Here is a 12,668-nt window from a genome sequence, read left to right as displayed (position 1 = left end):
CTCGAGCGATGTCTGGTTCGAAGAAAGAGAACTCCTTGAAGAGCAGACTCTCTAGCTCATCTTTATCGAATTTGTTCAATTTGAATAAGAAGCGGAATCGTGAGGATGAATCGGATTCAGAATCGACCAATACTACTGATCAGGAGGGGAATTCGGAGCAAAATGAAGTATCTGTTAAGAAACCACGTATTTCAGGACCTACAGAGGAACAGGAGCAGAAATGGGACGCAGAATTGCCTGAAGAGCTACGTAAATACAGACCAAGAGGTTACAAATTTAACTTGCCTCCCAAGAACAGACCCGTGAGAATTTATGCAGATGGTGTGTTTGATTTATTCCACTTGGGACACATGAAGCAACTTGAACAATGTAAGAAGGCCCTGCCCAATGTGGTGCTGATCTGCGGGGTCCCCAGTGACAAAGTTACACACAGACTGAAGGGGTTGACTGTGTTAACCGACAAGCAAAGATGCGAAAGTTTGAAACATTGTAGATGGGTTGATGAAGTCGTACCCGATGCACCGTGGTGTGTAACTCCCGAGTTCCTTGCCGAGCATAAAATCGATTATGTGGCCCACGATGATCTTCCGTACGGAAGTGCTGGCAGCGATGATATTTACGCACCAATCAAGAAAATGGGTAAGTTTCTTACTACACAGAGAACAGACGGGATTTCTACGAGTGACATCATCACTAGAATCATCCGAGACTATGACAAGTATCTAATGCGTAATTTTGCTCGTGGAGCTACTAGGAAAGAACTGAACGTTTCGTGGTTGAAGAAGAATGAGCTGGATTTCAAGAAACATGTCAACGATTTTAGATCATATTTCAAGAAGAATCAGCACAATCTGAATAATGTGTCGAAAGACCTGTATTTCGAAGTCAGAGAAATCCTGCTGAGGAAGACTCTAGGTAAGAAATTGTATTCTAAGCTTGCAGGCCAAGGTCTAAATCGAGACATCAAGGATGCTAGTCAAAGAGGCCAAAGGCTAATCCGAGAAAGATCCCCAGCCAGCGAGTTTGCCAGCAGTTTCACTGGCGAAAAACTTGAGCAGAACGCCAGTACAGACGACCATGATTCGGAAGAAGATCAAAACGATGACGAAGAGAGCTACTCTGACGACAGCAGTTCCACAAAGACAAGTGAGTCAAAAAGAGCGAATAGATCAGCAGTTTCAGTTCATAATAAGAGGTGAGTAAAGACGGATGAGAAGAAGCGCTGCAACACGATAGATAGACGTCTGTAGCCCTCCTAGGAACGAAGATTGGTGAACTCCGAACTCATTTGACTCATTGTTGGTCGTAAGAAGAGCCCGCGACTGTGCGCTTCTTTGCAGCTTTTTTGAAAAATTTTCAAGAATTACAGTCATCTCGAGCTGTAAAAATCGCATTTAAAATTGATTTACTACCAATCGTGGTCTTTGGTTCTTGATTGTTTCTTTAGAGCTCGTTCAATAACGAATTTTGCTGATAATGGGTCTTTTAACTAGAGTAGCAGCTAGCAGGCAATTCTCTACCACGAGAAATGTTGCCAAAAAGCTGAACAAATATTCCAGTATCATCACCGAACCTATGGACCAGGGTGCTTCCCAAGCCATGCTTTACGCCACTGGGTTTAAGAAGGATGATTTTGCCAGAGCTCAAGTTGGTGTTGGTTCTTGTTGGTGGTCTGGTAACCCATGTAATATGCACTTGTTGGATCTGAACAATAGATGTTCTCGTTCCGTTGAGAAAGCTGGGTTGAAACCTATGCAATTTAACACTATTGGTGTTTCCGATGGTATTTCCATGGGTACCAAGGGTATGAGATACTCTTTGCAAAGTAGAGAAATCATTGCCGATTCTTTTGAAACCATCATGATGGCCCAACATTACGATGCTAACATTGCTATCCCATCTTGTGACAAAAATATGCCAGGTGTTCTGATGGCTATGGGTCGTCATAACAGACCTTCCATTATGGTTTACGGTGGTACCACTTTGCCAGGTCATCCAACTTGTGGCTCGTCCAAGATCCCTGAAAAGATTGACGTTGTCTCTGCTTTCCAATCCTATGGTCAATATATCTCCAAGAACTTCACTGAGCAAGAAAGAGAAGATGTTGTTCAACACTCTTGTCCAGGTCCAGGTTCCTGTGGTGGTATGTACACTGCTAACACTATGGCCTCTGTTGCCGAAGTTTTGGGTATCACTTTACCAAACTCCTCTGCCTTCCCAGCTGTCTCTGATCAAAAATTGAATGAGTGTGATAGCATCGGTGAAGCGATCAAAAATACTATGGAACTAGGAATTCTTCCTCGTGATGTCTTCACTAAGGAAGCCTTCGAAAACGCTATCACTTACGTCGTTGCCACCGGTGGTTCGACTAATGCCGTTCTTCACATGGTTGCTGTGGCCCAGGCAGCTGGTGTTAAGATTACCCCTGATGATTTCCAAAGAATCAGTGACAAGACCCCATTGATTGGTGACTTCAAGCCATCCGGTAAGTACGTTATGGCTGATTTGATCAGAATCGGTGGTACACAATCTGTGATCAAATACCTATTCGACAATGGTCTTCTAAACGGTAACGCTATCACCATTACTGGTGAAACATTGGGTGAACGTGCCGCAAAGGCAGTCGCTTTACCTGAAGGTCAGGATATTATCAAGCCTATCTCTCAACCTATCAAACCAAACGGTCACCTGCAAATTCTATACGGTTCCTTGGCTCCAGGTGGTGCTGTCGGTAAGATTACCGGTAAGGAAGGTACTTACTTCAAGGGTAAAGCTCGTGTCTTCGAAGAAGAGTCCGCTTTCATTCGCGCTCTAGAGAGGGGTGAAATCAAGAAAGGTGAAAAGACAGTGGTTATTATCAGATACGAGGGTCCAAAGGGTGGTCCAGGTATGCCAGAGATGTTGAAACCTTCTTCTGCTTTAATGGGTTACGGTCTTGGTAAAGACGTTGCCCTATTAACTGACGGTAGATTCTCTGGTGGTTCCCACGGTTTCCTAATCGGCCACATCGTTCCAGAAGCCGCTGAAGGTGGTCCAATCGGTTTGGTCACAGATGGTGATGAAATTATCATCGATACCGATAACAACAAGATCGACTTATTGGTCGCTGACCAAGAGATGGCTGAACGTAGAGCCAACTGGACTCCCCCTCCACCTCGTTACACCAGAGGTACTTTGGCCAAGTATGCTAAGCTAGTCGGTAACGCTTCCCAAGGTTGTGTCACTGATGCTTAAGCCTCTTGTTACATTTTCTAGTGATTCCGCAATTCACATTCCATCATGAGTCATGTTCCCATATTATTTATTTCGGTGAAATCGATTTATAAACATTTACATACGGCTTCTAGTCCATTGAATGGATAATAGCCACCATAACACACCATTCCAGACATCTATCGGGCTCCCAAAGCTGGTACTACCGTCTCCACGTGATGGTGTTTGAAAATTTTTCAGATTTTCAGCTTTAGATTAAGCTCATCTCGAGCTCATCTCTAGTTGAAAAGTCGATAATTTGGTGATAATTTGTTGATAATTAAACCTAGAAGGGTTAAATTACCATTCAGGATGGTTATTGTTAATTCTGACGCTATATTTATTGGTGCGAATAAGCAGAACCAGGTCAGTGATTATCACAGTGGCCAATCGGTTGTAGCTTTCGGTGCTGGTAAGACAATTGCACTATGGAAACCTACAGATGACTTTGCCCAGGGTGTTTGCAGAACTTTGAAGGGTCATGCAGCTGAAGTTACATGTGTTAAATTTATGCCAGGAACTAATTACATGGTGTCTGCATCTGAAGACCACCATGTTAAAATCTGGGATTTCTCTACTTTGGAGTGTGTACAGACCATTGAGCACTTTAAGCACACAATTGTTACACTTGCGGTCAATAAGAATCTAATCGCCATTGGTTCAGCTGATGGATTGGTTTCTATCTGGATAAAAGATAGCCAAGAACATCGATTTGGTTTAGGTCAGGAATTTAGCATTCGGAAGGGAATATTACCACTAACATTGTCAATATCTCATGTCATAAATGACAAATTTTTGCTAGCTGTTGGTGGGACCAGCATGAATGTTTTTATATATTCTTTTGTTCTGAGTGAGTCAGAGATTCAGGATTGTCAAATGGCAGCAGAACTGGACGGCCACGAAGATTGGGTCAAATCGTTAGCATTCCGCCAGAAGAGGGATACTCCTGAAGATTTCTTGCTGGCTTCAGGATCTCAGGATCGTTATATTAGGTTGTGGAGAATTAGAGTTAATGATGCTATCGAGGATGATGATGAGGATGAAGAGAAACCAAAATTACTAAGCAACAAGAAGTATAAATTCGAGATAAATGAGGATACCAAAGTAGTCATCAATTTTGAAGCACTAATCATGGGTCATGACGACTGGATTTCTTCTCTTAAATGGCACCAAGAGCGCATGCAACTGTTGGCTGCCACAGCAGACACATCTCTAATGATTTGGGAGCCAGACGAGGCCTTTGGTGTGTGGGTATGTGCTTCAAGGCTAGGTGAGATTTCATCGAAGGGTGCATCTACTGCAACTGGTTCTTCGGGTGGATTTTGGTCATGTTTGTGGTTCGCTCATGAGGACAAGGACTTCATTCTAACAAATGGTAAGACCGGTTCATGGAGAGTGTGGGCGTCCGGTGATGGGTTCGAATGGACCCAACGTATAGGTCTTACAGGTTCCACGAAGACAGTCACCGATGTCGCCTGGTCTCCAAGCGGTGAGTACTTGTTAACTACATCTCTAGATCAAACGACTCGTTTGTTTGCCCCATGGCTGTACGATGCCACTGGAAAGCAGAGACCGGTAGCAACGTGGCATGAGTTCTCTAGGCCTCAGATTCATGGGTACGATATGATGTGTATACAGCCAATTTCTGATGTGAGATTCGTAAGTGGTGGTGATGAAAAGATTTTGCGGTCCTTTGACCTTCCAAAAGGTGTTTCTGAGATTCTAGAAAAGCTCGTTGGCTGCAATTTCAAGCTATCGGAAGAGTTGCCTGAATCAGCTTCTTTGCCTGCCTTAGGTCTATCGAATAAGGCAATCAACCAGGGTGATGTTGATGAGGAGGAGGAAGATCCCAATGCTCGTGAGACCAATGAAACGAAAAACATCTCATACAGCTTGACATCTGCCCTATCTCAACCGCCAGTTGAAGACCAATTGCAAAGACATCTGCTGTGGCCTGAAATTGAGAAATTGTATGGTCACGGTTACGAGATGTCTTGTGTGGACGTCTCATCGGATGGGTCTTTGATTGCATCTGCGTGTAGATCTAACTCCCCACAACACGCAGTGGTTCGTATATTCGATGCCAAAACCTGGCAGGAAATCAAGCCACCACTGTTTTACCATGACTTGACCATTACTAGGCTCAAATTCTCCAAGGACAGCAAATTTTTGTTAAGTGTCTCAAGAGACAGAAAATGGGCTATATGGGAAAGGGACATGGCCACCAATACGTTCGGTCTGAAATATTCCAATGAGAAGGCGCATGCAAGAATTATATGGGACTCGGACTGGGCACCTTCAGATTTCGCCAACATGTTTATCACAGGATCGAGAGATAAAAGTGTTAAAGTATGGAAATTTGAGAATGCGAAAGACACGTTTGAGTGCGAAGGCACTGTCAAAATCGGAGAGCCAGTCACAGCGGTCTCGGTTTACGATAAAGTCATTGACGACAAGCTACTGATTGCAGTCGGAACGGTAAGCGGTAAGATCCATATTTTCACTTACAGTTCAAACCATTTTGAATTGATAAAGGAATTCGAGGACAGTATAACGCCAGCCGATAGAGTTAGCCGTTTAGAATGGTCAAGCCTGCAGCGGAATGGTGAACTGTCACTCGGAGTGGGGAGTGAAGATTCCTCCACCAGAATATATTCCATTAACCTTTAAATCAATTCAGCATAGATCGTCTGTTTGTCATTGATTTCTATAATATTTGCATACTATAAAGCAGCATGATTATGTAATCGCATTTTGTCCGTTCATGGAGTGTGATTCACAAAACTATATCCCAGCCTGGTAGCCATTGAAGCTTGGAATACCTCACTCCTGGCCCATGCATTCCCTGACACAACGGCGAAAAATAGATGTATGTATATGTACAACCAGCAAATAGTAACGCGTACACGCTATACCTCACGTAAGATTTGGTGTTCTTGAAGCAGTACTCAAGGACAAACCCGCAAACCAACATGGCAAAATATAAGGCGGGCACATAATGATGCACATAGGTGACTCTCCCCATTGTGACGAAGGGAAGGTAATGAGCCAACCAAGCGATGAAAGGAAATCCGCCTTGGATGGCTAAGTTCCAAAATTGGTCTTCTGTTATATTGACTGATTGTCTTCTCCACTGGAATAGCAACTTTATCAAAATAAAGATAAAAAGAACTAAGGATGCAGTTGACAGCCATGTATTGAACGGCGAGCCCAACAGATAATATCTGTATAGATCTCTTGACCAGCTGCACATCCTCAAACCCGTATGCAAAGTAGGCCATTCCCATGCTTTTGAAGCTAAGTTATCATACTTGTCCTCATCAGGTATTAAGGCGTTATTTGAAGAAGCCATAGCGAAATTTATGAGAACAAAGTCTGTCCAGAATTTTGATTTTGGAGGAAGATAATTAGGCGAACTCTCTAGATGATCATTCCAATGTTCTTCAACATTCCACCAAGTTGACTTATCCATTTTACTCCATGAGTATTTGCACACAATTTCCGCCTGCTTGAACCCCCAAGGTGGATAGGATAGACCTGTAGAAGTTAAGTAGCATCCTAACTCTTTATGTCTGAGTCTGAAGAAGGTTGACACTGGGTGAAGAGTGGTTTGATCTTCTGTAGGGAATTCTGGATTAGACGATTTCCTCTGCTCAACTATCTCAATAATCCAGTCATCTTTTCCATCCCCGATTTCCTCAGAACCATATCCCGAAACTTCGTAGCAGCCACGAGAGACGTGGGCTGCGATTTCATGGGAGTGAAGATTGGTTTTAGTTTCTTTATGCTGTAAGCGAATTTCATCGCCGTCTCTGACTGTCAGGATCTGGCCATTGAGTGTATTGTTAAAGTCCAATTGATTCGCAGACGACCTTGGGAATTTTATCTGCCAAATATTGTTGCCATCAGCAAAGCCGTAACCTGTAACCTGTTTTTGGTTAGAACCACCTGGATATGTTTGAACATGGGAGTGAAGAAGGTTGGGACTCAATCCATGAGATCTGATAGTAACGTCTGATCCATACACGACATCTCTTGGACTATTTTCGATCTTATTGTTCTCTAGATTGATTTGAAAAAGAGTATTCGTTGACGCATCGCCTGTCCCAGACTTGTAGAGAATAGTAAAATGTATCTTAAAGCAGAATAGATAAATCAGAAATGGAATCGCGATCAAATCAATGATTCTTATTGTCCAATGTTTCAGAACAGTTTTTCTTGATAAAAGCGGATTACAATGGAAGGAATAAAGCTCCATGATTGTGTACAAGCCGACCACGACGGTAATAAATAATCCCACCCATTTCACTGAACACACACACCCAATTGAAACGCCAGTTAAAAGCATCCACCAGGACCAACTTTTGGTGAACGGAGTAGCTCTCAAGGTGAAGAGTTTGGTCATACAGAAGAATGTTGTCAGTGTGAAGAATAACAGCATGGAGTCAAGCAGAATGAATTTGGAAAGGACAATGAATGAGTGTTCTAGAGTCACCATCAAAGTAACGAAACAAGTAGTCAACGTACTGAATCCCATATTTCCAGCTGTATAGTATGCCAAAGGTGTACAAAGTGCTCCAAAAACAGCATTATACTGACGAATTCTCTTGAAGTTAACATGCTCAGGGTATTCGTGGTTTGAATCAAAATTAAAGTCTCCATTAAAGCCTGCCAACCATTCAGTAAAGGCAATTAACATCTTGCCCAGTGGTGGATGAACATCGTGATAAAATTCGTGCTTGATATAGTAGGAACCAAACTTACCAAAGTGTGCCTCATCCCAAACCACGTAGTTGTTCTTATCAATGTTATGAAATCTGACGTAAAACGATAGTAAAGTGAATGCTATTGGTAGTAGAAAGGAAAGACGAGAGAGCATACGGCGACTTTTGGGCTCCTCTTGCTCAATCGGTTGTCCAACACTATCCTGAGGCGTCTTCTCAAGAAGTGCATCTGTTAGATCAAACTTCGAAGACATCACGATGTTTGATCTATTGACGAAAGAACTTATTCTTTAGCTCACCTGTTCTCATCGATATTGTTTGTAAGTACACAGGGCGTCAACTTTTAAAGGCGTATTGTATCGACATAAAAAATAACACAACAATGGCCAAGGAGAGTTGAGAAACACTTTTGCCACTCAATTGCGCTCTCAACTACTGAGTAGATTTTTATTCAATTATACTCCAGTTTGAACGGTTCCAATGACATTCCTATGAAGGTTTTTATCTTTAGCATTCTATTTCAGACTAGAGGTAGAATTCCTCTTATTTAATCATAAGGCTATCTATCATGAAAATAGAGGCGACTGTGCTGCTGAATTGCTCAAAATCGCGGTCTAATAGTTACAAAATCGGAACCCCCGTATTGGATTGGATTCCTTGTATCGTATGCAATTGAGTAACGATTCTTTATAAGTTTTATCCTCGTATTTTTCGTAAACCAGAGACAGATACCACCATACCTCCGGGGAGTGGTAGGCTTCTATGGATTTAGTGATGGCATACTCCAACATAAACTTCAATCTTGCACAAGCGACAGATTTATCGACGTCATTAGCGAAAACTCGATTATCCTTTTCCGCTGTATGTAAACATGCAGATGATCCATTCAGCTGATAGTAGTTACTCAGAGTACTTTCTGATCCGGTCAATTCTTCAGGGAAGACGATTTCGGCAAAACCAATCATCGCATTGACATTCATCGGATCGTAAAACAACACGGATTCAAACTTCTTTAATGCTTCCTTTTTGTCTCCGGTTAGTGCGTTCAAAAATCCGGTTGCTATATCGCAATTGAGATTCTTAAAAGCGTCAGTGACTCTTTTGGCTTCTTTTATAGCGTTCTTCGAATCGTCGACTCGGTCCCCCAGTCTCATGTACATGTTTGCGGAAAACACCCAGATAAGTTGCATTAAGTAATCCTTCGTTTGGTTACACTCCTTGCCGATACGATCAAACTCCTTTGTATCTTCTGGAAATAAAGTTGAAAACAATTCAAACACTTCAGGCAACATTTCTGTTGCATCAAGTGTGCCAAATATTTCTTCAATTAAACCCAATTGTGTCAATTTCAACTGGACAAATTGCCATCTCTCTACTAGCTTTAATTTCTTCTCATTAAAGCTCTCCTTCATGGCTTCCAAAACAGAACAAACAATTTTGAAGGAGGTTTCTTTATCCTCGCGAATAGATTCACAAAGTGCTAGTAAATGCCAAGCCTTGTAACAGTCCGGATTGGCCTCCAACAGTACTGTCTTCAGGATCTTTATTGCAGGCTCAGTATGTCTTTGAACTGCCAAAACATACGAGTATTGAAACTGCAGGTCAACTAGATTGTCAACCTTTGACGCAACGCACATGGCATTCGACAGATAACATGCTAAGTCATTGGATAGTAGATATTCCAAGAATTCGGCCCTCTTAAGATATAGTGTACCCCAAGCTTTTGCGAGTACGTCTGAAACGGTTTTTGGTAGGAAGAGTTTGGAAGAATTCTCGAGCCAGTTGAGTGAGTCGCCATTTTCCATCAGAGGGAATTTGTACTCACTGTAAAAAAAGGCCAGTAAGCTCTCTAACTTCCTGGTCGTCTCTTCAAGGTCAAAGACGTTCTCAATATTCCAAGAAGCATCGTCCACTAACTCTAAAGCAAATGCATAGCATTCAATTAAAGATATAATGTCATCATAACTCCCATTTACCTCAAACTGTTTTTCACTGTACCTTGCAAAATTGACGAAATTTAAAAGTGCCTCCCTTCCATTGAATTTGCTTGGATTGGAAGATCTCGCGAAATATATCATGGCACTCTTGGCTACATCAACGGATTGGAAAGTCTTCTCCATGGATGCCACGATGAAGCTGTACCACTCTGATGAGATTGACTTCTGGGTCTTGAAAAAATGAGGTAAAAAGGCGTGGAACTGTTCCAAGTCTATGTTGTTGGTCTCATCAGCTCTTGGGAACTTGGAATTCTGCAAAACCTCTGGTGTGAAGCCGAAGAAAGTTTTCTCATCGCATTCTTGCGTGAATGATATGGCTAATAGTGTCAGTGAATTTTTCTTTGGGAAATGTTCTAAAATATCCTTCGCTTTATGTTTTTTAGCAATCTCACCCAATATAAGATGCAAATAATGCAACGTCAGTCCCTGGGATTCCTTGGGTATTTTATCTATAATCTTGAACAGCTCTTGGAAATAAATTGATGTTGATCTCTTGCAGAGCCCACGGTAATATAAACTCTCTAGATCCAGATATTCCTTGTACTTTTCATATTGTATGCTTATGCCACTTGCCATTCCAAGAAGTCGTACAGACTCCTCTATTTGGCCCATATGGAAGCACAGAACTCCTTTGGCATTGTAGATGATGTTCTTGATCAATCCACTTGTGTGAGAATCGATCCCACTGGCTTTCAAACTCTTTTCAAGCTTCTCGCAGTCGTCCAATAGCACTTGGCCAATGACTGCAGTAGTTCCTGCCCCGAAAAGGTGGTAATGCACTCGAAATTGTAACGTCAAAGCGGTGTCGAGCGAGTCAACACCTGTATTGAACTCTCCGGAACCAAGCAGGCGAGCTGCGAGAGTATCCTCTACGGAAACAGTTAAACGCACCATAATACACCTGAAGCGATCGTATAAGAGTCAATTGACCTGCTATTGACCTTCTAATCTTCAGCGTAAGCTCACATTATTTTTTGGTTGTAATTTTTTGTCGCTTAAGTGTCACTAATTCAATCTCTTAGTAAGCTAAACCATATCCGCCCTGCCTTTCAAACGATGATAAAATTTACATATAAATGCCTACCACACCTTGCAAGGTGAAACGGATATCTACAGAGTGTGAATGGTGATAGTTGCTACTTATGACAATTTCTGAGGACACTGAGTTAAATCAGAGGTATGTTGAAGGTGCCTCTGAGTGTGTTGGTCGAACTGCTGTAGAGGATGTACATGTTGTAAGCACTCGTTCAAACTCCTCATCGACTGCCGGATCTGTTAGTAATTATGCTGGTGAACAATCCGTCCCTGACAAGCAGGGAAGTTCCCGAGACGATGACTTACCTGAAGGGTATGACATTACAGAAGACTAAGACTGGATTTTTCTCTCCCAGGCTGCGAAACCATAGGAGAAAGATTATTGAAAAGTTCTTGTTCACTAATGTTCTGCTTGGTTCATTCGTGATAGCTATTCTCTCGATCTATTGGGGTGCCACATACAAGAGGAGCCATTACATGTTACAAAGTGGTGTCCTAGCGGTCATTCAGGATGAAAGTGATTTGATCGAGACTACCATGTCTGCTATTCTGCCAGCGTTGATCGCAGGGATCCCTTGTACTTGGCATATTTTCTCAGCTGCCCAATTTAGTGATAGGTACAATGTGCCAGCGGACCAAATCGATGGCAAAGTGAGAAGTTTGATACACGATGAAAAATACTGGATGGCTCTGAATGTCAGGGCAAATGCTACCGATGCTCTATATGATTCGTTGACTGGAGGTTCCACCCCATTCAATTCAACAGATTACTTCCAGGGGATATATGAAAGTGGTAGAGATCCAGCTACCGTGAGTTCTGCTATAGTACCAAATATGCGTCAATTGGAAACTATCTATGGTAGTTATCTGCGAGATGACTATCTCCCAAGTTTGTTCGGCAACCTGACTGACTCGATCTCCTCTGAAAGAATAATGGCAGCCTCAGATCTGAAGTTCAACTATATTGACCAAAGACCATTCTATGATGCTCAGATCTTAGTACCGTTGCAAGTTGGTCTTATCTATTGTCTACTGTTGACGTTCTTTCAGTTATCGCTGTTCGGTCCCCTGCACCGGGAGATGGCAAAGATCTTGAAGCCAAAACATATGATTCTTTACAGGATTGGAATCGCATGGCTCACATATTTCTTCCTTTCCCTCTTTTTCTGCGCCGTATCTGCAATTTTCCAAATCGACTTTACAAAGGCTTTTGGAAGAGGTGGTTTCATTGTTTACTGGATGAGTACTTGGTTACTGATGATGGCACTTGGCGGCGCCAATGAGAACATGATCAGTCTAATCATTACATTTGGTCCTCAATATTTAGGATTTTGGTTGATGACCTGGATTGTCCTCAACATATCCTGCTCGTTCTACCCACTGGTGTTGAACAATCAATTTTATCGCTATGGTTATGCTATGCCTATTCATAATGGTGTCGACATTTACAAAGTGATATTTTTAGATCTTTCGAAGCACAAGATGGGTCGCAACTATGGTATACTAGTCGCTTGGGTGGCTTTGAACACAGCACTGTTACCATTTGTACTGAAAACAGTTGGTAAACGTATGCAGAAGAAGGCAGCTGCGGCAGCTGCTGCGGCTAATAGATAAACGACTGAAATGGTCATTGATAATGTCCTATAATTATAAACGCTAA

At 42.2% G+C, this 12,668-nt stretch overlaps 6 protein-coding genes across 6 annotated transcripts; 4 read left to right on the top strand and 2 right to left on the bottom strand.

The window, feature by feature from the left end:
• Positions 1–8: 8 nt before the first annotated feature.
• PCT1 (choline-phosphate cytidylyltransferase) lies at positions 9–1,199 on the top strand (the record flags this gene model as incomplete). The annotated part of the gene is made up of 1 exon (XM_003681898.1): positions 9–1,199. One exon carries the CDS (start codon positions 9–11, stop codon positions 1,197–1,199), a length of 1,191 nt encoding a protein of 396 aa, XP_003681946.1.
• Positions 1,200–1,476: 277 nt separating this feature from the next.
• ILV3 (dihydroxy-acid dehydratase ILV3) lies at positions 1,477–3,234 on the top strand (the record flags this gene model as incomplete). The annotated part of the gene is made up of 1 exon (XM_003681897.1): positions 1,477–3,234. One exon carries the CDS (start codon positions 1,477–1,479, stop codon positions 3,232–3,234), a length of 1,758 nt encoding a protein of 585 aa, XP_003681945.1.
• A 330-nt stretch (positions 3,235–3,564) lies between these two features.
• ELP2 (Elongator subunit ELP2) lies at positions 3,565–5,922 on the top strand (the record flags this gene model as incomplete). The annotated part of the gene is made up of 1 exon (XM_003681896.1): positions 3,565–5,922. One exon carries the CDS (start codon positions 3,565–3,567, stop codon positions 5,920–5,922), a length of 2,358 nt encoding a protein of 785 aa, XP_003681944.1.
• A 106-nt stretch (positions 5,923–6,028) lies between these two features.
• On the bottom strand, positions 6,029–8,230 carry PMT6 (dolichyl-phosphate-mannose-protein mannosyltransferase PMT6; the record flags this gene model as incomplete). The annotated part of the gene is made up of 1 exon (XM_003681895.1): positions 6,029–8,230. One exon carries the CDS (start codon positions 8,228–8,230, stop codon positions 6,029–6,031), a length of 2,202 nt encoding a protein of 733 aa, XP_003681943.1.
• A 360-nt stretch (positions 8,231–8,590) lies between these two features.
• YPP1 (Ypp1p) lies at positions 8,591–10,867 on the bottom strand (the record flags this gene model as incomplete). The annotated part of the gene is made up of 1 exon (XM_003681894.1): positions 8,591–10,867. One exon carries the CDS (start codon positions 10,865–10,867, stop codon positions 8,591–8,593), a length of 2,277 nt encoding a protein of 758 aa, XP_003681942.1.
• Positions 10,868–11,257: 390 nt separating this feature from the next.
• On the top strand, positions 11,258–12,622 carry TDEL0E04870 (SNG1 family protein; the record flags this gene model as incomplete). The annotated part of the gene is made up of 1 exon (XM_003681893.1): positions 11,258–12,622. The coding sequence occupies one exon, from the start codon at positions 11,258–11,260 to the stop codon at positions 12,620–12,622; it is 1,365 nt and encodes a 454-aa protein (XP_003681941.1).
• Between the last annotated feature and the right edge of the window lie 46 nt (positions 12,623–12,668).

The sequence above is a fragment of the Torulaspora delbrueckii genome, chromosome 5 (assembly GCF_000243375.1).
Source record: "Torulaspora delbrueckii CBS 1146 chromosome 5, complete genome".
Lineage (NCBI taxonomy): Eukaryota > Fungi > Ascomycota > Saccharomycetes > Saccharomycetales > Saccharomycetaceae > Torulaspora > Torulaspora delbrueckii.
The sequence above is the reverse complement of the archived record's forward strand: the minus strand, read 5'-3'. Positions and strand labels throughout refer to the sequence as shown.